Genomic DNA, 22,816 nt, shown 5'->3' on the forward strand with positions numbered 1-22,816 from the left:
TGTATTTTCATTGTTACAAATTGAACATAATTAAAGCATAGTGATTAATCACAAAAACAACATGTAATTATATATGTGTTTTCCGATGGTGTTAGGTGACCCCTGTGAAAGAGTCGTTCGACCCCCAAAGGGGTCGCGACCCACAGGTTGAGAACTGCTGGCCTAGAACTTTCTGATTTCTTTCAACCCCAGGCCTTGAGATTCCAGAAATTCCATCAGTTGGGGCTTTGTAGAAACTGGATAATGTTTACAAGAGGGGCAGAAGAAGGGGATGGAGAAAAAAGGCCCACACACGTTACTTTTTTATATAGAATTTGTACAATATATTTCTTTTCATTTGCATATTTAACCACAACTTAACATCCTTTTTACAGGCTGAACGCAGCTCATATAATCAAAATTCATTCTTTCAACCAAATAGGAAAAATTCAAAATCGTAAACCCGTAAGAAAACAAATTAAAAACGATGATGAAAATAAGTCACTCCTCATTAGGAACAGTGTCTGTTTGTTCATTATACATGATTTGGAGCAGAAATTTCTTTATAGATTAGGCACATGTTTCCACAACACCTTTATTCCTGCCAGTGTTATCTCATTCCAGGCAGTCAAAGGGGTGTTGGTCTTCATGGAAATCTGTTCTCTCAGATACTGCTGGCACCGACTGGGGACCAGGAGCCGAGGGAGTCACCAGCGTCATGAGGGCCAGGAGAGCAGGGCCTGGCTCGGCAGCGCCACCTACTGGCTGGAAGCAGAGGCAGAGCGGGATGCAGGGATGCTGGGCCAGGAGGGCCCTGCCAGGAGAGAGAAGCAGTTGTGTCTGAAGGGAAAACTTAGGCTTGTTCTATGCAAATTAAAGAGACCAGAATAGCAAGGGTGGTGTATAGAGAGAAGCTATGAGGAGTCCAGTGTTTATTTACAACGTATCTTCCTGATGGGAGCAAGGGGGTAAAGCTGGTGGCAACTGCCATGAGGGTGTGACACCTGCCCACTCCACCACGCGTCAGTCTGAGGCGGGAGGGCTGTGGGTGGCGTAGCGAGGTTAAGCAGTGAGTGGCACCATCTGCTTGTCTGTCTTCCAGGCAGGGAGTCCGTCAGTGAGTCTGAGCCCGCGGTGGGGACCTCTTTGTCCTGTGACTTCCCTCCTCACTGTGACTCCTACTTGGGTCTGGGTGTACGGAGCGTGGGGCCTCCTCTGGGAATGCAGGCAGAGCAAAAGAGGAGAAAGGGTTTCTACCAAGCTGGCAGCGCCTGTCTCACCACATCCCAACACCACGGGAGACCAGGTCAGGGTGATGAGCCTCAAGTCACCAAGTTCGGGACCTGCCCCATCCGTTTTAATTCTCCCTTCCACACGGCTCCACACGCAGCTGGGCCTGGCTGAAGATGGAGAGCTGGGCTGCAGAAGGTTGCTACGCTTGGGCCTCCAGAGCCAGAAGGCAGCAGTGCCCGTGCAGGAAGGCCCTCCCGGGACCCGCAGCCTTGGCCTCTCCTATGCGGACACCTGTGGAGCCTGCAGAGGGGCTTCGGAGGCCACAGCTGTGCTGATCTGCTCACCTAGGCCCTGGCTACGACCAGCCTGCCTGGGGTTTGGTCCCGCATGTGGGACGTGCTCAGGCCCAGACACCAGCCCTTAAATGGCAGCAGCCTCAGGCATTCCTTATGCCCACAAGTCCCACTGAGGCTTACATACGTTCCGCATGCCAATCCAGCTTCACACTCCAGAGCGTGGCTTTGGAAAGAGTAATAATCAGCACTTCAGGGCAAGACTACAACCATAAAAAGAAAAATGGAAACAGCATTCATTGGAACGAATGTAGTTATTGCTGGACAAGTGACAGCCAAGTGACTGCGCAGAGCTCCGAGGGGTGTGATGAGTTCCTGTGGCCGTGGAGCAGAAAGAAAATCATTGGGTCTGCTTGTTTGTGTGACTTCCAAAATAAGATCCTCTGGTGACATTTCAGGTCTTTTCAGGCACAGAAACTAAAGAGATTCCTTAGTTCTGCTGCTTTCACACAAACCAGTTTGCCTGAGTGCCTGGGCCACTGGCCACTCTCCTGATGCCCTCTCAGGGAGGCAGTGCAGTTCTGTTCTAAAAACAAAAATATGTTAAAACAACTGAAAAAACCTGGATGCGCTGGGAGCATGAGCAGACGCCCTCGGGCGGCCTGTGCTGTTCCCAGGGCACATGTTCTCCTATGTTCCCACCGAGGACTTCTCTGGGACGGCCTTGGCTAGGGAGCTGGCGCAGCACCTGGCCCCGTACTAACTGCTGGGAACCGGGTGGTGGCAGGCGGGCTCTCACTGATTTCAGGTGGGATGGCCCAGTCTCAGAAAGCTAAAGCAAGAGAAGCGCTCCTAGGCCGCCGCTGCGGGCCCTGCCGAGAAAGGCGGCTCTGCAGACGGGTCTTCACCCGGAGGGCACGTGCAGGCAGCTCCAGCTCAGCCGAGACAGACCTGGAGAGAGCGACTCTGACACCCGCTCTGGGTGGTGCTGCACTGCTGTGCTTATCCTCACGTGCTACAGTCCGTGCCGGTGTCCAGCCTGTTGGGCAATCTGATCGGAGTAGAAGTGGAGCTCAAGGAAAGCCAGGCGCTGGCGCTGCAGGGATTTTCCTGAATGAGTTTAGATTTCTGCTCTAAAACCCCGGGGTCAGATTCGCTGGTTCCATGCAGGCCTCCCAGGAGCTAGCAGTCGGCATTCCAGAGGCAGGTTGCCTTGTTTGGGTAGTTGATGGCGAGGCTGATAGCAGCGATGTTCTGCAGAGCCTGTGGAGAGAGTCAGTGCCAGTGTCAAGACCCATCCCTGCTCGGTTCACTAAGTGCTGGCTGAGCAAGACCCTCAGCTGAGCTCTTGCGGGGCCGGGGTGAGGAAGACATGAGCCAGGTATGGTTCCCCTCAGCTGAAGGAACACAGACTAGAGCAAGAGACAAAAGCTACTGAGACCACATGAGAACTCCAAACATAAGGTAGAAATCGTCACTGTCCTGAGGGGCAAGGGGAACGCAGTGCGGAGGTTGGGGGGCGCTCAGGGGACAGAGGACACTGTCTGCGGGGCCCTGGGAAAGGTCTTTAGGGAAGGAAGCAGCACAAAGGTGCAAAAGGGAAGAAACAGAAGCCAGTGCTGGGGACCCAGGAAGCAGTGCTGGGGGGGGGGGGGGGGCTGGGCAGGGGCCGGGGAGGTGGATGCTGTAGAGCCAGGTCAAGGCTGGTCTTCCAGCTCAGGGAGCAGGAGTGGAGGACTGGCCAGGAGAGGAAGAGGCGGCAGGCAGGGGGAGGAGGCGGCACTGGCCCAGCCAAGTGGATGGGCCATGGGAAGGTCAGAAACAGGGTGAGGAGACGGGACACGGGCACAGGCAAGAGGGAGGAGCCCACAGAGATGCAATGTTCAGCTTTCAGTGCCCAAACGGTTAAATGTCTAAATTTCATTTTGTATCATGCAACCAGGGGGGGTGGTGGCAGTGCAGTGGGCGCCCGTTAAGAGGTTTCACTCTGCCTACAGGTCTCAGGAGAATTCACACAAGCACTTCCACAGTTGACGGGGGACCCCTGCTTCTAAGCAGGCATCTGACCCTTCTTGCAGGAGGAAGGGTTCGCTGAAAAACATTGGCAGGGCAGGGGGAAGCTCTGGCTGGGAGTCCCAGCTAGAGCCCACTCAGGTGTGACCCTGGGCATCTCCCCTTCCTCTGAGCTTCAGTGTCCCATCTGTCCCCTGCAGGGGTTGGGCCACATGCTCTATGAGGTTCAAGGAGTTTGAGCCTGAGCTTCTCAGAATGGGATGTGGGGCCTGCGGGTTCCTGAGACGCTTTCCGGGGCTCCACATAGCAAAAACAATTTCCACGGTGATACTAAGACGTGGTTTTGCCCTTTTCACTTTCATACTCTCACAAGTACACTGTGGAGTTTTCCAGAGGCTAATGTGTGGTAATATAACAGGTGGAAGCAGACATGGGACTCCAGCTGTCTTCTATTAAGGCAGATGTTAAAGAGATTTTCAGACATGGAACACAACGCCACCCCTCTCATTTTCACCAAACAGGCTACTCATGTGAACATGGAATGGGTTTATTATTTTTTAAATGAATTGATAATAAATGTTTAAAATTTTTGTCTTAATTTCTAAATTTCAAATCTAATTTAATTTCCAATGGTATATTTCAATATATATGTATATATATAAAGCACATAAACAAAAGCTGTTTGAGATCCTCCATAATTTAAAAGTGAAAAGGGATCCTGAGACCAAACAGCTGTCAGAAGAGAGTTCTCCTAGGAAAGAAAGTTACATCCCAAAATATCTGCAATCTAACTCTATGGAAACTTCAGGGACCAGCCAAACTGTAAATTTAAGGCATTGGTTGTTTTGGTTTAAAAGACACAAATTCTTGCTAGTGTCTTCTGACCCCACAGTTTAATACGGACGACACTGATAGATGGGGCTGGACCGCCCTCTCAGACGCTGAAGGAAGTGACTGAGTGGGAACAGAGCTCCGTGTAAATCCTGGGTGGATTCTGTACTCAGGCCACAAGCACAGGCTCTCTGTCCTGGCCACGGTGATGGGGACAGCCGCCACGGGCAGGCAGCACGAGGGCCAGCGCGAGGTGGGAGAGTACCTGTGCTGCACAGCGGAGAAGGTGGTCGTCGGTGGTTAAGGCCAGCAGGTAATCCTGCAGCAGGCCGAGCTCCTGTGGGGAGAGCACGTGCAGCGTTAACAGACACCCACCCAACCACAGAAGCCTCGGGTGAGAAATCGGTGCTCGCTCTGCTGGCCCCTCACCCAAGAGCCCGGAAGGAGCTGGACCGGGAGAAGCCGGGTGCCTAGTTCCAGGGGGCTCTGCCCAGGGTGACGGAGGGGCAGCGACCTCCCTCCTCATGTATAAAAGGAGGGGGGTAAGCTCAAGAACTCTGAAAGGCCCTTTCATCTCTCACATTAATAAGTCTATTGTGCTGAGTAGAGGGGGAAAAGGAAGAAGAAAGAACCCATCCGTTTTATTTTCCAAAACTCAATGTTGTCAAGGGCTGATCCAAGCCAGTTTCCCTTGGCCTTAGGCCTAGAAAAATAAGCAATCTCAGTGCTGCCTGGACTGAGGTGGTGAGGGCCTCACACTTGGGCCACTTGTACCTCCCTGTGCAGGTTAGCTGAGACCAGGGCTGGGGATGGGGCTGTGATCTGAGTCCTACTCTCCTGCCCTGGGCAGCAGAGGGAGAAAAAGCACCTGGCAGCGCTGTGCCAAGGTAGAGGCAGGGCCGGACCCTCACCTGGGCGCGGTTCTCGGTGACGAAGAAGAGCTCAGTGAGGGCGCGGTGCAGGGGGAGGAGGATGCCCGGCTGTGTCACGTCCTCAAACAGGCTGTACTCCATGTGGGTGAAGAGCTGCCACAGGGGCTTTAACAGCGAAAGGTCACAGAGGTCGCTGTGGGAGGAGATGGGGTAGGTTTACTGAGCACCACATCAGACAGATGGTAGGTAACAGGAACTGCAACTCTGACCCTCTTTCCCCACATCTAGTAAAATCATTACAGGATAGTCCCACTCCCCCTCTTCCTAAAAGAGTCAAAAATATTCACCAGCAAATAAGGAAAGGGGCAGAACCTAAACTTCAAAACAAGACAGCACGGAAACAGGAGATCCTGAAGCACATTCATGTAAATCAACTGCACATCTTTAAAAATGGCTGTTACAGAGAACTTCCAATGACTGAAAAAAATCTCAAGTGAAATGTTAGGTGGAGCCCCTGGCTGGTATGGCTCTAGGTTGGAGTGTCATCCCAATACACCACAGTTGTGGGTTCAATCCCTGGTCAGGGCACATATAAGAACCAATCAATAAATGCATAAATTAGTGGAACAATAAATTGCTGTTTCTCTCCCTCTCTTTCTCTCTAAAATTAAAATTAAAAATAAAAATAAATAAAACCTTCCCTCTGAGATGAGGAATAAAACAATTAAGTCTTCAATCCTCACTTCTATTCAACATTCTATTGAAAGTCCTGCCCTAACCGGTTTGGCTCAGTGGATAGAGTGTCGGCCTGCGGACTCAAGGGTCCCAGGTTCGATTCTGGTCAAGGGCATGTACCTTGGTTGCAGGCACATCGCCAGTAGGGGGCGTGCAGAAGGCAGCTGATCGATATTTCTCTCTCATCAATGTTTCTAACTATCCCTCTCCCTTCCTCTCTGTAAAAAATCAATAAAATATATTAAAAAAAAAAAGAAAGAAAGAAAGTCCTGGCTAGTGCAAAAAGGCAAAAAGAGTTTCTATAGATTGAGAGGAAGAAATAAAACTTATTATTTATAAATAACATGGCCGTGTGCTGAATAACGTACCTATACACTCATAGAATTAACAAATAGAGCAAGATCACTAGACAAAGGCAATACATGAAAATTAATTATATAGCAGTAAAAACAATTAAAAATAAAAATTTAAAATAACAATTACAATACCATCAAAAACATTAAATACCTAGGAATAAATCTAAGAAAATGTTGTATAAGTCCTCTACATAGGAAACTATAAAACATTACTAAGATCTAAATAATAGAGGATTAGAGAATGCAATGGTATAAAAATCTTAATTCTCTCAAACTGATTTAAAGTATCAATCAAAATTCCATCAGATGAGAAGGGTATGTGTGCATGCATGTGTGTTATCTATAAAAATAAAAAATCAGGCCCTAGCTGGTTTGGCTCAGTGGACAGAGCATTGGCCTGTGGACTGAAGGGTCCTGGGTTCGATTCTGGTCAAGGGTACGTGCCCAGGTTGCAGGCTTGATCCCTGGTAGGGAGTGTGTAGGAGGCAGCCTATCAATGATTCTCTCTCATCAGTGATGTTTCTATTTTTCCCTCTCCCTTCCTCTTTGAAATCAATGAAAAAATAAACAAATAAAATAAAATAATCAGGATCAAGACAAGGATGCCCACTCTAGCAGTTCTATTCAACACAATACTGGAAGTCATAGCCTAAGCAATTAGGCAAGAAAAAGCCAAAGCAATTAGGTAAGAACAAGATATAAAGGTATCAGAATTAAAAAGGAAGTAAAACTGTCTCTATCTGCAAATGACATGATATGATATATAGAAAACCCTAAAGATTCTGCCAAAAAAACTGTTAGATCTAATATATTCAGTACAGTTACAGTATACAAAATCAATAGAGAAAAATCAAGTGTGTTTTTATAAACTAACAATGAACTATCAGAAAGAGAAATTAAAACAATTCCATTTACAACAGGATAAAAAAGAATAAAATACTTAGGAATAAATTTAAGAAAGAAGGTGAAAGATCTGTACACTGAAAACTATAAAACATTGGCAAAAGAAACTGCAGACACAAAGAAATGGAAAGATAATGTGTTCATGAATTGAAAGAATTAATATAGTTTAAATGTTCATACTATTCAAAGAATTTACAGACTCAATGTAATCCCTATCAAACATTTAATGGAATTTTTCACAGAAATAGAAAAAATAATTCTAAAAGTCAGTAGAACTGCAAAAGACCCTGAATAACCACAGCAATCTTAAGAAAGAAGAAGCTAGAAGTATAATACTTCCTGATTTTAAACTATATTTCAAAGCTATAGTAATTAAAACAGAATGGTATTAGCATAAAAATAGACATATGGATAAATGGAACAGAAAAGAGAGCCCAGAAATAAACCCATGCACATTGGTCAATTAATTTTTGACAAAGGTGTCAAGAATATGCAATGAGAAAAGGATAGTCTCTTAAATAAATGGTATGGAGAAAACTAGACATCCACATACAAAAGAATGAAGTTGGACCCCTATCTTACACCATACATAAAAATCAACTCAAAATGGATTGAAGGCTTGAATGTAAGACCTGAAACTATAAAACTCCTGGAAGAAAGCATAGGGCTAGGTTCCTTGACACTGGTCTTGTCAATGATTTGTGGATTTGACACCAAAAGCAAAAATAAACAAGTGGGACTACATCAAATTAAAAAGCTTATGCACAGCCCTGGCCTGTGTGGCTCAGTTGGTTGGAGCATCATCCTGTGCACCAGAAGGTTCCATTCCTGGTCAGGGCACATACCTAGGTTTTGGGTTCAATCCTAGATCAGTCGGGGTGCAACCGAATGATCTCTCTCTCACACATTGATGTATCGCTTGCTCTCACCTTAAAATCAATTTAAAACTTAAAAAAAAAAAAGCTTATGCATAGCAAAAGAAATAATCAACAAACTGAAAAGGCAACCTACTAAAAGAGAGAAATATCTCCAAACCATGTATCTGATAAGGGGCTAATATTAAAAATATATAAGGAACTCATACATCTCAGTAACAAAAAACCAAATAACCCAATTTAAAAATGGGCAAAGTATCCTGGTGGCAGCGGTTCTTTGTTGCCAGAATGTCCTCTTTTGAAACACAAATGGCAAACAGGTATATGAAAAGGTGCTCAACATCACTAATCATAAGGGAAATGCAAATCAAATCACAATGAGATATCACCCCATCTATATATATAAAAGGCTAATATGCTAAGTGTCCAAAATGCTGGCAAAGATGTGGAGAAGAGTGAACCCTGTACACTGTGAAGTGAGAGGTGCTAACTTAATGGTCAGAATCCTTTCACAATATATATAGCTATCAAATCATCCTGTTCTATACTTTAAACATATTACAATCTTATTTTCCAGTTTTGCCTCAATAAATCTGGAAAAAATTAATTCTAAAATTTATATGGACATGCAGGATTAAAAATAGCCAAGATAATTTTAAAGATGATGATGTATACTACTAGATATGTAAGTTTGTTATAAAGCTACAGATTTAAGATAGTGTGGTGCCGGCATAATAAAAAAGACGAATGGAACAAAAGAAACCAGATGCAGACCCAAGCACATTGGATGCCTACTCTGTGACAAAGATGGCCCTGGAGTGTGGTGAGGGAAAAGGTGGTCCTTATAGTCAAGTAGAGATCCATGTGAGAAAAAACTAATCTGCCCCTACACTTCATATCATTCACTCAAATTCATTCCATGTTGACTGTAGATCTAAATGTGAAAGAAAAAACAATTAAGCTTTGAGAAGATAACATACAGGAAATACCTTCATGACCCCATTGCCAAGTAAGGCAAAAATGTCCTAAACAGCACAACAAAAGCACTACCATTACAATGATCAATAAAATGGAAGACATTAAAATTAGAAACTTCTGCCTGACCATCGTGGTTCAGTGGTTGAGCATCAACCTATGAACCAGGAGGTCACAGTACAGCTCATGCCCAGGTTGTAGGCTCAATCTCCAGTAGGGGGTGTGTAGGAGGCAGCTGATCACTGATCCTCTCTCATCACTGATGTTTCTATCTCTCTCTCCCTCTCCCTTCCTCTCTGAAATCAATAAAAATATATTTTAAAAATATATAAAATTAGCTGTAACCGGTTTGGCTCAGTGGATAGAGCGTCAGCCTGCGGACTGAAAGGCCCCGGGTTCGATTCCGGTCAAGGCCATGTACCTTGGTTTCGGGCACATCTCCAGTAGGAAGTGTGCAGGAGGCAGCTGATCGATGTTTCTCTCTCATCGATGTTTCTAACTATCTCTCTCCCTTCCTCTCTGTAAAAAATCAATAAAAAATATAGTAAAAAAAATAAAATAAAATAAAATTAGAAACTTCTTTTCACCAAAGACACCACTAAATGAGTGGAAGGGCAAGCCACAAAGTGGGAGGAGATATTCACAATACAAACACCTAGCAAGAGACTCATCTCCAGAAGGCAGCTTACCTGTGGTTGCAGCACAGCACAATCCTCAGAAGCAGGTGAATGGCTTTTAGTCGCTGATGACCAGTCTGGCGACAGGCCACACCTACCAGCCATTCCCAAATTTTGGCCAAGGGAAGGTGCGGCACAACTCTTTCTTCTGACAACATTTGCTTCAAAATCTCAAATCCTAGGCAAGCCCCACAAAACACAGATATTTTAATAAATATGATGAAACAATTGATCATTTAAATGTTCCCTGAAATTATGCCTTTTGTAAAAGCAACATAGGGACATTTTTATTTCCCCTTTTTTGCAAAAATGCCCTGGAAATTCTAAGAGAACAAACATCTTTTTTAGATGGCTCTTCTCTCTGGCCATTCAGGTTTACAACAAACCAACTATATAGCATATTCAAGAGTAACACATGTAGGGTTTGCGAGACAAATCTGTGGAAGTCTTAGAGAAAAGTACCTGCTGTGATTTTAATGAAGATCAATGACACAATGGCACTTACACCCTCAGAGTGGCCCTGGCAGGGGATGGTGCAGGGGAAGAGAAGAGCACACACCTGTCTGGAATCGCCCCAGGTGTCCAGCCGTCACAGTGAACTTGTAGCCCCACTCGGTGTTGCTCATGTCAGAGGTGAAACGGTAATACAGAGTATCTCCTGTGTCATACAAGAACCAGAGACAGGTCAGAACACTGCAGTAAGAGGGAATGGCAAGTGAGGGGTTTCTGATGAAATATAATAAACCCCATTTTAAATCCTCCAATAATTTCCCTTCTTAGTATTAAGTTTAATAAAACCAAGTATTTATATACCTGGAAGCTCAAAATCTTTCCATTTCTGTTGAGACCCACTGAAGTTATGTCGATCCTGTTGAAAGTCACTGCTGCTGGACATGGCTAATTCATCACAGCCTTCCTCTGTATTGCACTGAGAATCAAATTTGATTGAGAGGTAGATTGCACCAGGAATGTGAACTTTATCCTAAGGAAGGGAAATGAGAACACTTGTTACTGGTCAGTTACTGAGGGCTTACCTCATGCCAAGTCCTGAAACTGCGAATGTAGGAATGAGTAAGTCAGAGCCCTGCTTCTAGGAGCTCTCAGTCTAGCTGGGACGGAAGCACCCACAAGGCTGCAAGCACAGCAGGCACGACACTTGTGCAGACTGGGCACGGCAGGCAGACTTCACCTGGAGAAGGCGGGGAGGGCAGAAGAGAGTCCCAGTGAAGGGATGTTCAGGTTGTTGCCAAGAATGAAGAGGAGAGGAGGGGCCTGCCAAGAAGAAATGAATGGCAGGAGACAAGGTGAGAGGCGGATGTGACCATACGGGGCTACATTTCAGGCAAACAGCTCTGGAAAGTCTGGCATGTTCAGGGAACAGCAAGGAGCTTGCTGTGTCTTGGGTAAAGGGTGAACTCCGTGAGGACACTCTTGCGAGGTAAGGATGGAGGACGGGGTGACATGTGACCCTGGAGAGGCTGGCAGGAGCAGAAGTGAAAGCCTGGTGTGCTAAAATAAGGCGTTTAGGCTTTGGACGGCAGGGGGAGCCCTGGAAAGATTGTAAGCAGGAGAAAGCCTTAGGTTTGTGCTGTGCAAGGATCGCTCTGAGAGCTGGTGTGACCAAGGCCAGGCTGAGGCAAGGCCAGCATGAGAAGAAGGAAGCCAGAGGAGAGTTGGGGTGATGAAGATAGGCAATCCCCTTTGAGGTAGGACTGGGTAGCTCACCAGATGTGCCTACACGGAGCTGGGGGAGTGGGGCTGGACCCAAGAACACAGGAAGAGAAGAGGCTTAGAAGGAAGAGAGTGAGGAGGTTTACACTCTGCAAAAGGAAATCTCAGCAAGCATGAGTTTCTCTGTCATCCACCACTGGTGCTATGGTGTGCTGGCCCCTCAGAAGCTTATGACTTACAGCGCCAACGTTTTGAAAAGGGCCAAAGCCCTTTTCAAATGTCCCTTAAAAATGTAGGAACATTTTTAAGTCAGTGAGACTAACAGGACTTCCCACATGTGCCTCATCCAAACTCCTATCTCCCCCTGTCAGGGTACAAAGTTAAGGCTGGATCCGATGAGGCTTTTCAGCTCTGTGTCATCACACAAAGCGGTGGGAGTCTCCAAGGTGTGGCCAGGTCATCAGGAGACAGGTAGAGTGAGGGTTGAACTCAGACTCACTGCTGGAAGATACCAAGAATTCACTCCAAGGAGCTTGCTGCAGGGAAAACACTCTCCCCCAGGGCCAGATGACCCATCTATACAAACAAGGTCAGGAGAAGGGAAGACTTGGTTGTGCAGAATCTCTGACTGCAGCTGAGACTAAGGAAGCACTTTCTTGGCCAGGGCTGTCGGGAGAGGAAAGACCTGCTGTGGGAGTTGACGAGATTCTTGCTACTCAGCAACCCTGCGGGTCCTGCCAGCTGCATGCCCTGAGGCTGGGCGAGCCTGGCCAACCCTGGATCGTACCTCAAAGTTGGTGTTGTTGTTATATGGGTGTTTGGACTCTCTCACTTGCACTTCCATTCCTGGCTCCTCCATGAACTGGCAGGCAGCCAGGGCCATGGTCCCCAGCATGTTCTCTCGGCAGCCTTGGAGCACCTTCTGCAGGATCTGGCGGGACACAAGGCAGGGGACATCAAGGCCTATCAGCGGCTGGGCCATGGCGCGGCTCCATCAGGAAGAAGGGAGGGTCTATGTCAACCCAACACCCATCCGAAGGGGCTGGCATCATCCTGGACCCTGACCGCAGCCCCTCAAGCCACCCCAGCGGCCAGGCCTCCCTGAAGGAGCTCTTGCTGAAAACCAGGACACTGCAGTGCCTTCAGAGCAACACTACTTGAAGGGAGTCTGAAAGAACCAACAGAACCCGTCAGAGATGGCCCTGGCCCCTGAAGAGTCCCGAGCCCAGCAGGGGGATGGACATGCAGACAAACAATGACAGCACAACGGGATGAATGACCAGTGTGAGGTGCAGAATTAGCAGCTCTGTGGGGTAGGAACGGGGGGAGGGCATGTTCAAGACAGGGACTATCTGAGGCAAAATGCCCCCTTTTCTCACTTCCAAATGAGAAATGTGGCTACAGCAAACATGCCAGTGACGCCCAGGCTCTGAGGTTGGGAAAGGACCTAGAGGCCTTAGAAATGGGTGGCAAATTAGGGGTTAGAGCAGCCGTGGGCAAACTACGGCCCGCGGGCCGGATCCGGCCTGTTTGAAATGAATAAAACTAAAAAAAAAAAAAAGACCGTACCCTTTTATGTAATGATGTTTACTTTGAATTTATATTAGTTCACACAAACACTCCATCCATGCTTTTGTTCCGGCCCTCCGGTCCAGTTTAAGAACCCATTGTGGCCCTCAAGTCAAAAAGTTTGCCCACCCCTGGGTTAGAGGATAAATTCACTTCCTAAGGAATCTGCACATACAGTGTATGTGTGTGTATGAGGGGGTGAGGATGGCAAGGGGACAGGACAGGGATGAAGAAGACAGCAGCAAGTGTGACTAAAGATTTTTGCACCTGGAAACTGGGAAGGTGGTGATAAAACTCTCTAGTTCAGCGGTAGGCAGTACCTGGGCCTCCTGAGTTATAGACCATTTTCTGCTATGTGAACTCTTCATTTCGATCCAACAGGAGGTGGAAGAAATGGTTTTAGACCCGTGAAGGATTGCTAACCCAGCACTCCTTTAAAAAACCAAGTTGAGCCGGCTGGTGTGGCTCAGTTGGCTGGAGCATTGTCCTGTACACCAAAAGGTGGTGGGCTCCATTCCCAGTCAGGGCACATACCCAGGTTGCAGGTTCAATCCCTGGTTGAGCTGTGTGCGGGAGGCAGCCAATCAATGTTTCTTTCTTACATCGATGTTTTCTCTCTCTCTCTCCCCTTCCCTTTCTCTAAAATAAAATTTTAAAAAAATGACCAAGTTGAAGATTTGATTTAAAAAGAAAATAAAAAATGGCCTCCACCTGTCACAACTGAACTTTAAATTAGAGCACTGGACTTAAGAGGATGCACAGACAGGCCCTGGTGAGCCCCATGTCTGCCACCCAGAAGCTGGAAGCCTTGGAGAAGCCTCCCCGCTTGACTTCCTCACCTCTGATCACAATGTAATACAGGTACAAATGCTGGCAGCGGTCTGACCTGGGGCAGACATTCTAGAAACAATGGTTGAAAAGACAAGACACGAACCGCCCTGGGAGGTTTCCTGTGGGATGGGAACAGGCCACCAGACTTGTAATTAACCTGTGCCTGGGCTCACTAAGTGAGACGCTAGGAACACAAGAAAAGACAGGCTATCAAAGAGAGACTTGAAAGTGTGAGAACAAAAAGGGAAAACTGCAAAGACAAGTTTTATGGGATCATTTCTCCAAACGCTCTGAGCACCAAGTCTGTCCTCGGCTATGAGCTCAGCTCTAGGCCAGTAGTTGGGAGAGTTCAACAGTGACCCTACCCTGCCTGTGTTGCATTCACACCTGCTGGGGAGTCCTACAGCCACACACGTGAGCTCACTCCAGGAAGGCACTTGCTGGAGGAAGGCTGTTCAAACACTTGGGGTCTGCGGTGGGGAGATAAGGGCCAGACAGAGGAGGAGTGAGAGGGGTGAGTGCCCAGCTTGGCCTGCTTAATTACCTTCTCCCACCGGTGCTTTTCTTCCAGCTGCATGAACATGTCAAAAATGTAGGTCATATGGGCGGGGCCACTTAGCTCCAGGATGTCCTCGCTCACTGGCACGTGCCCAGGCCACTCAGCAAGCAAGGACGCGAGCACATGGCGGGCGTACAGGATTGCTGTGGCCTCATTCACCCGGAAAAGGTAGTCCCGGACTGCCCTCTTGCTCTTGCAGTTCAGTTCCTTGTGCAGGAGGGCGGCGCTCTTAGTACGCCGCTGCTTGGCGTAGCTCTGCTGCAGCTCACTCTCCGTGCTAGAGATCAGCTTCTGGGTCACGGGGTTGGATTCAGCCGTGGCCTTGTCACAGCGAGTGGGCCGGGACTGCAAACCCAAAGACCACATTACAGAGGCCTGCCTTTTCACAAGTAGGGGTGGGGTGGGGTCAGGGAGAGACCATTTTTTCCAAGTGGAGGCAACATACCAAGCACGGTAAGATAATCATGTCTGTATCCACAGCTTTGGCACTCTGCTCCTCCAGTCTCAGGCTCCTGCTGGGCTGCCACTTCTGAGCCAGGGCCCGTATCCTTTCATCCGTGGTGAGCTCATCGCCATCAAACCTGAAGAGAAGGAGCACAAAGCTGGGTACATAAGGTATAGCCAGGCCAGAGTTTACCTTGCAGTGAAACTTATCAGAAATGTTACTTCACAATTACATGACTTTCCATATTTTGCAAACTAGATTCACAGTGTTCATTTATTCGTGCACGCAGATGTGCATGCATTCCTGTGGCAGGGAATCCAAACTGTCCCTCAGGATCCATCTTTCCTTTCTTTTAGAACAAAGTTCCCGGGAGTTTCAGCAAGCTACAGAATCATCTAGCTGGAGACGTGGTCCCCAGGACCCTTTGCAGTCAGATGGAGTGACGCGACTAGGTTCTTACCAACAGGAGGGCAGTGAGGTGATGTGCGCCCACCCTCAGACAACAGCACTGAGAACGTGCTCCTTTCCCTACCTTCCCCCTTTCCTCTGGGCTGGAACAGAGAGGTGGTGTGGGTGAGCCAGCTTGGACTACACGGGTGAGAACAAAAGAGGGTCGTTTGTGGAGCAGGGCTGCCCACTCACCCCGACTGCTGCCCACCTCGGACTGTTCCATGACAGCAAAAACAAATCCTATCTTTGTGGACCTATGATATTTCTGGGTGTCTCAGCTACAACAGCTTCAGCTATGCCCTACACGATGCAACCCTGCTGCATCTCACAAAAGATTTGGGGCCATTTGGAATAAATACAGATAGAAAAACAGAAATATGAAAAATTAAAAGAAATATTAAACTGGAATTGGATATAAATTAGAATAGGAAGTCAAAACTAGAATATGGGGACAGAGGAGGGGATTAGTTGCAAATAGGCAAAGTTCTACACAAATTTAAGAGCTGGGCCCAAGAACTAGCTCTGAACTTCCTACCCAAGAGAAAGGCATATATTGTTAACTGTATAATAATTCTTGAAAAAAACGAAAATGAGTATAATATGCAGTGGTGAAAAACAAACAAAACAACACTTTTGATAAGAAGGTCCCACTCTGCACTGTGTGTTCCCTGGGATGACATAAGAGAGAAACCTCGGTGTCTGTCTCCATTCCTGCATCCATAATGAGTTTCCTCTAAGAAATGTGAAGTTTTTCCAGAGGAACATACAACACAATTCAGGATGATCTGCAGTGCAGCACAGCCAGCTTTCAGATCCCTCCATGAAGCGCTGACGACCAGCGCCACACCAGCGCTGGGCCTGTCGGGAGCTTTTCTCCAGACCCTGCCGGCAGGAGGTCAGCGCAGCCCTGCCTCGCATGTTCTCACACTCACCGCACTTCAGCTGCACCCAGACAGCCTTACCTCTTCTGGACCTCCAGGAAGAACGAATCGGTCCTTTTCATCTGCAGTTCGTATATGGCCCGGAGAATGTGCAGAGGGGCATTGAGGGCATCGTGAGCCATCTGAAGGCCACGGGGAGGCAGTAGGAGAGAGACAATTTAATGTGCTTTAACACGTTATTGACCATCTAAACTCAAAAGTGATAAAACTATTATGTTCTAAAGTTACCACAGGTAATAATTTAAGAACACCATATGGGTACTTAGAGCATATAAAGTTATAAACCCTAAATCATGGATTTGTAAAATTTGCATTACTATTATAAATTCAAAGGAAAATATAAAACACAGAAACACCAAAAGAAATACGTCAACAGAATGCAATGCTAACATCAATAACTACCCACCACACTGTATTTATTGCTAGCTTCTCTGTCACTGCCTCGCACTCAAGTTTGATAACTGGCGCATAAGTCTAAGTATCCTATACTTTTGATTTTTAAAAAACTGTACTTGTTTTTCAGATATTCATCCCATACTGTTTACTCTTCATATAATTAGACCCTTTGAGTTCATGCCCTCCCCCATTTTCACATCATTCTGAGGAAGAGTGGGTTATCCAGGGAAAGTAAGACAGTATGTCTGAGAAACTATGAGGAAGAACTATCATCTGAGAGTTTATGGATGGGGTTGGAAATTACATGCAAAATTGTACATATATATATTTCAATGTGTATTTTACAGGAGAGCTGATCTACAGGTTTTGGGCCCATGAACCAAAAACGTTAAGAAGTACTGTTGTAAGGGCCTTTCCATTCTTCTGCAATGGTTCTGCACAATACAGACTGAGTCTGCAGAAAGTGATTCTCAGGATGTGGAGGCTAACACATAGTCCAAGCCAAAGAGAATCCATCCCTTAAAGTCCCTGCCTCGGGCCACGCCATGACCTAAGAACATACCAGGAAACATATTCTGGTGGGCTCATCCAGGCTTTCCAGGGGGTCTAGCTTTTTCTGCTCTGGCTCACTCGGGCTGCTGACGGACCGTTCCACCTCCTCCTCTTGGTCCCCTCGCTCATCTGACTCCAAGTCTCCATGCTCAGCCAAAGTGTGGATCTCCTTTTTTGAGGAGTACAGCATGATGGACAAGATCTACACCGAAAGAAAATCAGGCAGGGCAGGAAAGTGAGTGAGTGGTGGGTGAGAAGATTACCCAGATCCTTAATGCTTAAAGGGTAGAAAATATTTGACCTAACTTTTTAAAAGATGTCAGGATTCACAAAAAAATGTATAATTAGAAAAGAAACACCAAAACATGTTCAATTATACTTATAATAAAAGAAATGCTAACTAAAACTATGAGGGAACTTTATTAACTTTGTCACTGACCGTGTAAATTGATATCATGCTTTTAGAATGCATGTTGGTGAACTGAGAGAATCTGATGGCCATTTTTCTAAGTTGCTAGTTTTCATAATACCTCTTTTTTAAAAAAATATATTTTATTGATTTTTTACAGAGAGGAAGGGAGAGATATAGAGAGTTAGAAACATCGATCAGCTGCCTCCTGCACATCTCCTACTGGGGATGTGCCTGCAACCCAGGTACATGCCCTTGACCGGAATCGAACCTGGGACCTTTCAGTCCGCAAGACGATGATGCTCTATCCACCGAGCCAAACCGGTTTCGGCCATAATACCATTTCTAATGGTTGCATATGGTATGTGAAGGTAGATGGTTATTTACATAAAGAGCTATAGGAATGTTTGGTCTCTGACCCAGTAACTCATCTTTGAGGAATAATGTAAAATATGTTAGAAGTTATATTCATGATATGGTCAAGGAAGCATTAATGGCAAAAACTGAAATCTACCTTCACATATCATACGCAGCCATTAAAAATCATGATTATGAAAACTAGCAACTTAGAAAAATGGCCATGATATGATCTCAATTTATTGTACACCATGCTCATTTTGCAATCTCTATCTATCTATCTATCTATCTATCTATCTATCATAGATACAGAGGAAAAAAACAGGTAGCTGTGTTTGGGGATAAAATTTAGAGTTTTTCTTTTTCTATTTTTCAAATTTTCTGCAATATGGTTCTATTGTTTGAATAATAAAAAATAATTTAATTTAAAATATTTCCTAAGAACAAGAGCTCACATGCTCTCCAAGTTATCCATTAATATGTTCCAGCACAGTGGCAACTACGAGCTGTTTCTTCAAGTTCAGGCCTCTGTGGGCCAAGCAAGGGTACTGACCACCTCTCACATAGCAGCGGCCTTTCCTGGACCTGAAGCTGACACTTGGTACAGAAACTCCACAGGGAACTATAAAAATTCTATTAAGAACAACCTAATGCCTATGGGGAATAGTAATAAAATGAGAATATCAACTAACATCCTACAAAAAATAAACAAAAGTGAGGACAAATTTAGAAACTCATCTTAGCTCAAAGGAACTTTAAAGGGAAATAATAATCAAGGGAACACTTTATTATCATGAGATAATATTTCCATATAAAATACTTCTCTTCCAATGTTCTTTAAACAAACATCAAATTCATTTTCCCTGACAGGGGAGGACAGGTGTCATATCCCTATTTAAAAAGGGAAGACAATACAAGACACAGTTAACAAATGCACAGTGAGTGTGCACTGGGAAGAACCAGCTGTAACTGATGACTCTAACTCTCAGGCCAGGAAATCTGCACAGTTGGCAGCAGGAGGAGCCACCCTCATCCCTTACTTCCAGGTCCCGGAGGAGCCACGTTTTACTGAAACCAGTCCCTTTGCTGCACTTTTTCACCAGTAGCTTCAGCAAATCAGTCTGAAGGAAGGTAGCATGGGTCTCTTCAAAATCATGAGCCTGCCAAACAGAAAAAGAATGATTTGCAACTGCCTCAGAAAGAAGACGCTAAGGATCACTAGGCAGAAGCAAGCCTTCAGAACCCAGTCTCAGCTAGTGGCCCAAGGTTACTCTTAAGTGAGGAATCAGAAGGAAGAATGAACTCTGAACCTTAGCCATAACCTATGTCTGTTCATTCACTCTCCAATTCATTCATTCAACAAATATTCTGAAGCTTAATACATCCTGTGTGCTAAGTCCTGTGCTAACAACAGAAGTTTTTTTGTCCCTCTCCTGCTTGCTACCTTCCAAAAGCTTCCCACTGCTCTTTAAACTAAAGAGTTGACAAGGACCTATAGCAGTGATGGCGAACCTATGACACGTGTGTCAGGGGTGACATGCAAACTCATTTTTTTGGTTGATTTTTTTTTGTTAAATGGCATTTAAATATATAAAATAAATATCAAAAATATAAATCTTTGTTTTACTATGGTTGCAAATATCAAAAAATTTCTATATGTGACACGGCACCAGAGTTAAGTGAGGGTTTTTCAAAATGCTGACACGCCGAGCTCAAAAGGTTCGCCATCACTGACCTATAGGATCCCTACCTGCTTCTGTGGTCTCATCTGCCTCTTCTATACTATCCTGAATCCCTGGAGGTGTTCTTTCTGCTTCCTGACAAACATGCCTGTTCCTGGAGTTTGCTACTCTCCCATCATGCAACACCCTACCCATATTCTTATCTGTCACCTTAAATTTCATCTTCTCAAAAAGGCTTTTTCTGACTCATGACAGTTTTCCTTGCAGGCTCTGTGTTGTCTCTCTTGCAGTTTAGACTATAAGCTCCATGAGATCAAGGACCTTCTTTCTAGTTCAAAACTACAACTCAGTTCTATCTGGCACTGAATGAAGGATTCAAAAACAGAAATGGTCTCTGCCCTCAGGGAGTTTATTATATTCTCTCACCTACTATAATGCAAACAACTAAAACCATAGCAGATTGTGATAAATGCCATGATATCAATAAGTAGTATTTGCATAGTGTCAATCCTAAAACTACAAATTCTCAGGGCTGGGACAGAGCTGAAATGCTCTCTAATCCAGTCTCCCTGTGGTGCTGGAGTCTTTCCATGGCTTCCTCGCCAGTGCTGTCAAAGTCAAGGAACAAACTTTTTAAATGAAATCCTTGTTTCATGGCTAGTTCTGTTGGGAAGTTCATCCTAAACTGACCCCTTCCTTCTCATCCATGCCCATCAGAGAGCAGAAGAACCATGTTCCCCATAAGTCAAGGCTTCTCATCTCCACACCAACTACAGCCCAGCTCTTTAACTTGTCTGCCTCCTCCCACCCCAACTGACAAACCTATTGCTCAAAGATGCCATGGGATGCTTGCCCCTTTATTCTTCCCTTCTTCTTATCCTATGATGAACCAGAAGAAGCTATGGTTCAGAGGGAAGACATTCAGTCCATTTTTCTTCTCATCTTCCAAGGTTCTGTGCCCATTAGACAGTGGTCCCATAAAACAGTACTGAACAACTACAGAAAACCAACTATCAGGAAAACTCTGTTTCTGCTTTAAAGCTAGCCTTGTGCAAGACCCCAACCATTTTTAAAAGTAATCAAAATCCTATAGTTAAGCCTCCATTGAAACCAGATGGCATTTCTTCCTAGTTAATGCCCTGCAGATGTTAAATCACAGCCAGAATCAGTAGCAAATGGAAGAAGCTCACCATTACCTTTAGTGTTTTATATAATCCTTTGAGGGCCAGGGACAGGACCCAAGTTGCTTCCACTGCCTCAGGACAATGGCTGTCCATGCTGGTTTGCAGAAGGTGACTGGCGATAAAGGCAAAGTGCTGGGAATATTGGCTCAATTGGACCTGAGAGTCACTGCATTCCTGTCCTCCTTTCTGGACCAGCTGGTAGTCCTTCACTGAAGGGTGATGTCAGGCAGGAAAAGAAGGCATCGAAAGTACAGTTAATGCCTCCTGCAGCTAAGTTTCTTCCCCAGTAATGTGCCTTATGGAAGCAATAAATGCAAGCCCCCAAAATCTCCTGGTTTCAAACTTAGCTGTTATATTTAAGGCCAGCTTGCAGGGTAGCACAAAAATGGTACTGGGCTACCTATTCACCAAGCAACTGAAAGAGGAAATTAATATTCCTACTACTGTGCACAAACAAGTTCCCTCCAGAAGAAGACAAAGGTTGTTAAACGTTGTTCTTAAATATAGTACACAAGAGACTTCCACTGCCAAGCAAGACTAAGGGATCGGATTTATTCTTCTACCTTCAACAACCAGAACACTGAAAATATATGAAACAATGGTTTGCAGACATCAGACAACAGGCAGTACAAGACTATGATCCCTGAGAGAAGGGACAAAAACCAGGTGAGCCCTCCAAAAGGTCTGGCTATCCTATATAATAAAAGCCTAATATGCAAATTGGCCCCCTCGGGTGGTCTTTTGACTGGGAGACCGGGAGTCAGCTGTGACATGCGTTTAGTACCAGGGCGCGGTGTGGAACACAGCAGGCATGGGTGAAGTGCTGCGACCTCTCGCTGGCTACCTGGGGGCGAGGGTGACGGGATGGAGGTGCAGTGAGAATGTGGGGTGTTCACCAAGCTCACTCTCACTCCCCCTGCTACACTCCCCTGGGACGCCAGGGCTTGTGCACCTGGGAAGCCCTCCTGCTCAGGCGCCTGCCCCGTACCCACGTGGCCTCTTCTGGGTGAGCCACTGGGACCACAGGGGCTGGTCAGGCTCCCTGTGGATTCGTATAGGAGCTGGTCTGCAAGGCGGGCCGGGAGAGAGTATGTTGCCCACCCAGCTTCTGTGCGGCACTGCTGGGCGGCCCAGAGGCCCAGGCTGCACCCAGGCCCACAGCGTCTGACCACGATCACCGCAACTCCGCATGGGGACTTGGGCACCATGACTCACGTGGAAGGAGGTGCACAGGGGCCTGGGGACCCAGGTGCTGCCCAGAGCCCAGAGGTCAGCTGGGACCTGCCCTTCCATGCCAGACACTCGCACTTCGATTGCCAGCCAGGCCTAGGGACCATACCTGTGCATGAATTTCATGCACCAGGCCTCTAAAGATAAATTTCCAGGCTGCGGAGCAAGGAGTGAAAATCCAAGCAGAGTCCAGCAGTCAATGAATTGAGGAGATAGAGGTCAGTATTCAAGGAAATCAAGGCAGCTAGAATTTATGGGGCAGTATATCACAGAGAAGAGAGATGGAGAGAAAGAGGAAAAGGGAGGAAGAAAGGGGGAGAGAGGGAGGGAGGCGGGAGGGAGAGAGAGGGAGGGAGGTGGGAGGGAGAGAGAGGGAGAAAGAGAGAGTGAGTCCCTCAGGAGTCTTTGGCTGAGTACTGACCTCACAAATGTGAAAGGAAATTATCCATATAGGAAACAACTTAGTTTTTAAAAAAGTCTACCAAAAAACAATAGGCAAAACAGTTCTTGGAACTCAGGGAGAGCTGGGAATATTCTGTCTTCCCACAAGTGAGAGTGGAAGTGTCCTAGTGGGGGGCAAAAAACTATTTGAAGATATAATGATTAAAATGTTTCCAAATTTGATGAAAACTATAAATTCACAAAGCTAGAAGTTCAATAAATCCCCAAGCTGAAGAAACAAAGAAAATCATGCCAGGGTACAATGTAATCAAAGTGCTAAAAACCACCAGCTGGTATGGGCTGGTGGTTGAGCATCGATCTATGAACCAAGAGGTCATGGTTTGATCCAGTCAGGGC

The 22,816-nt window shown here is 46.1% G+C and overlaps 1 protein-coding gene across 1 annotated transcript in view; it reads right to left on the minus strand.

Moving 5' to 3' along the window:
- Positions 1-305: 305 nt before the first annotated feature.
- The window catches only part of ZZEF1 (zinc finger ZZ-type and EF-hand domain containing 1), a 119,899-nt gene continuing 97,388 nt past the window's right edge, over positions 306-22,816 (minus strand). Inside the window, exons 43-55 of the mRNA XM_081110635.1 lie at positions 20,801-20,997; positions 18,963-19,082; positions 17,167-17,358; positions 16,230-16,330; positions 14,818-14,953; positions 14,358-14,717; positions 12,201-12,344; positions 10,556-10,724; positions 10,302-10,400; positions 9,755-9,920; positions 5,261-5,414; positions 4,615-4,686; positions 306-2,768 (exon numbers count right to left, since the gene is read on the minus strand). Coding sequence (XP_080966761.1) covers positions 2,688-2,768; positions 4,615-4,686; positions 5,261-5,414; positions 9,755-9,920; positions 10,302-10,400; positions 10,556-10,724; positions 12,201-12,344; positions 14,358-14,717; positions 14,818-14,953; positions 16,230-16,330; positions 17,167-17,358; positions 18,963-19,082; positions 20,801-20,997 — 1,991 coding nt within the window. The 3' untranslated portion in view covers positions 306-2,687. The remainder of the gene's footprint in view (positions 2,769-4,614; positions 4,687-5,260; positions 5,415-9,754; positions 9,921-10,301; positions 10,401-10,555; positions 10,725-12,200; positions 12,345-14,357; positions 14,718-14,817; positions 14,954-16,229; positions 16,331-17,166; positions 17,359-18,962; positions 19,083-20,800; positions 20,998-22,816) is intronic.

The sequence above is a fragment of the Myotis nattereri genome (assembly GCF_964212035.1).
Source record: "Myotis nattereri genome assembly, chromosome: 16".
NCBI classification, from domain to species: Eukaryota; Metazoa; Chordata; class Mammalia; order Chiroptera; family Vespertilionidae; genus Myotis; species Myotis nattereri.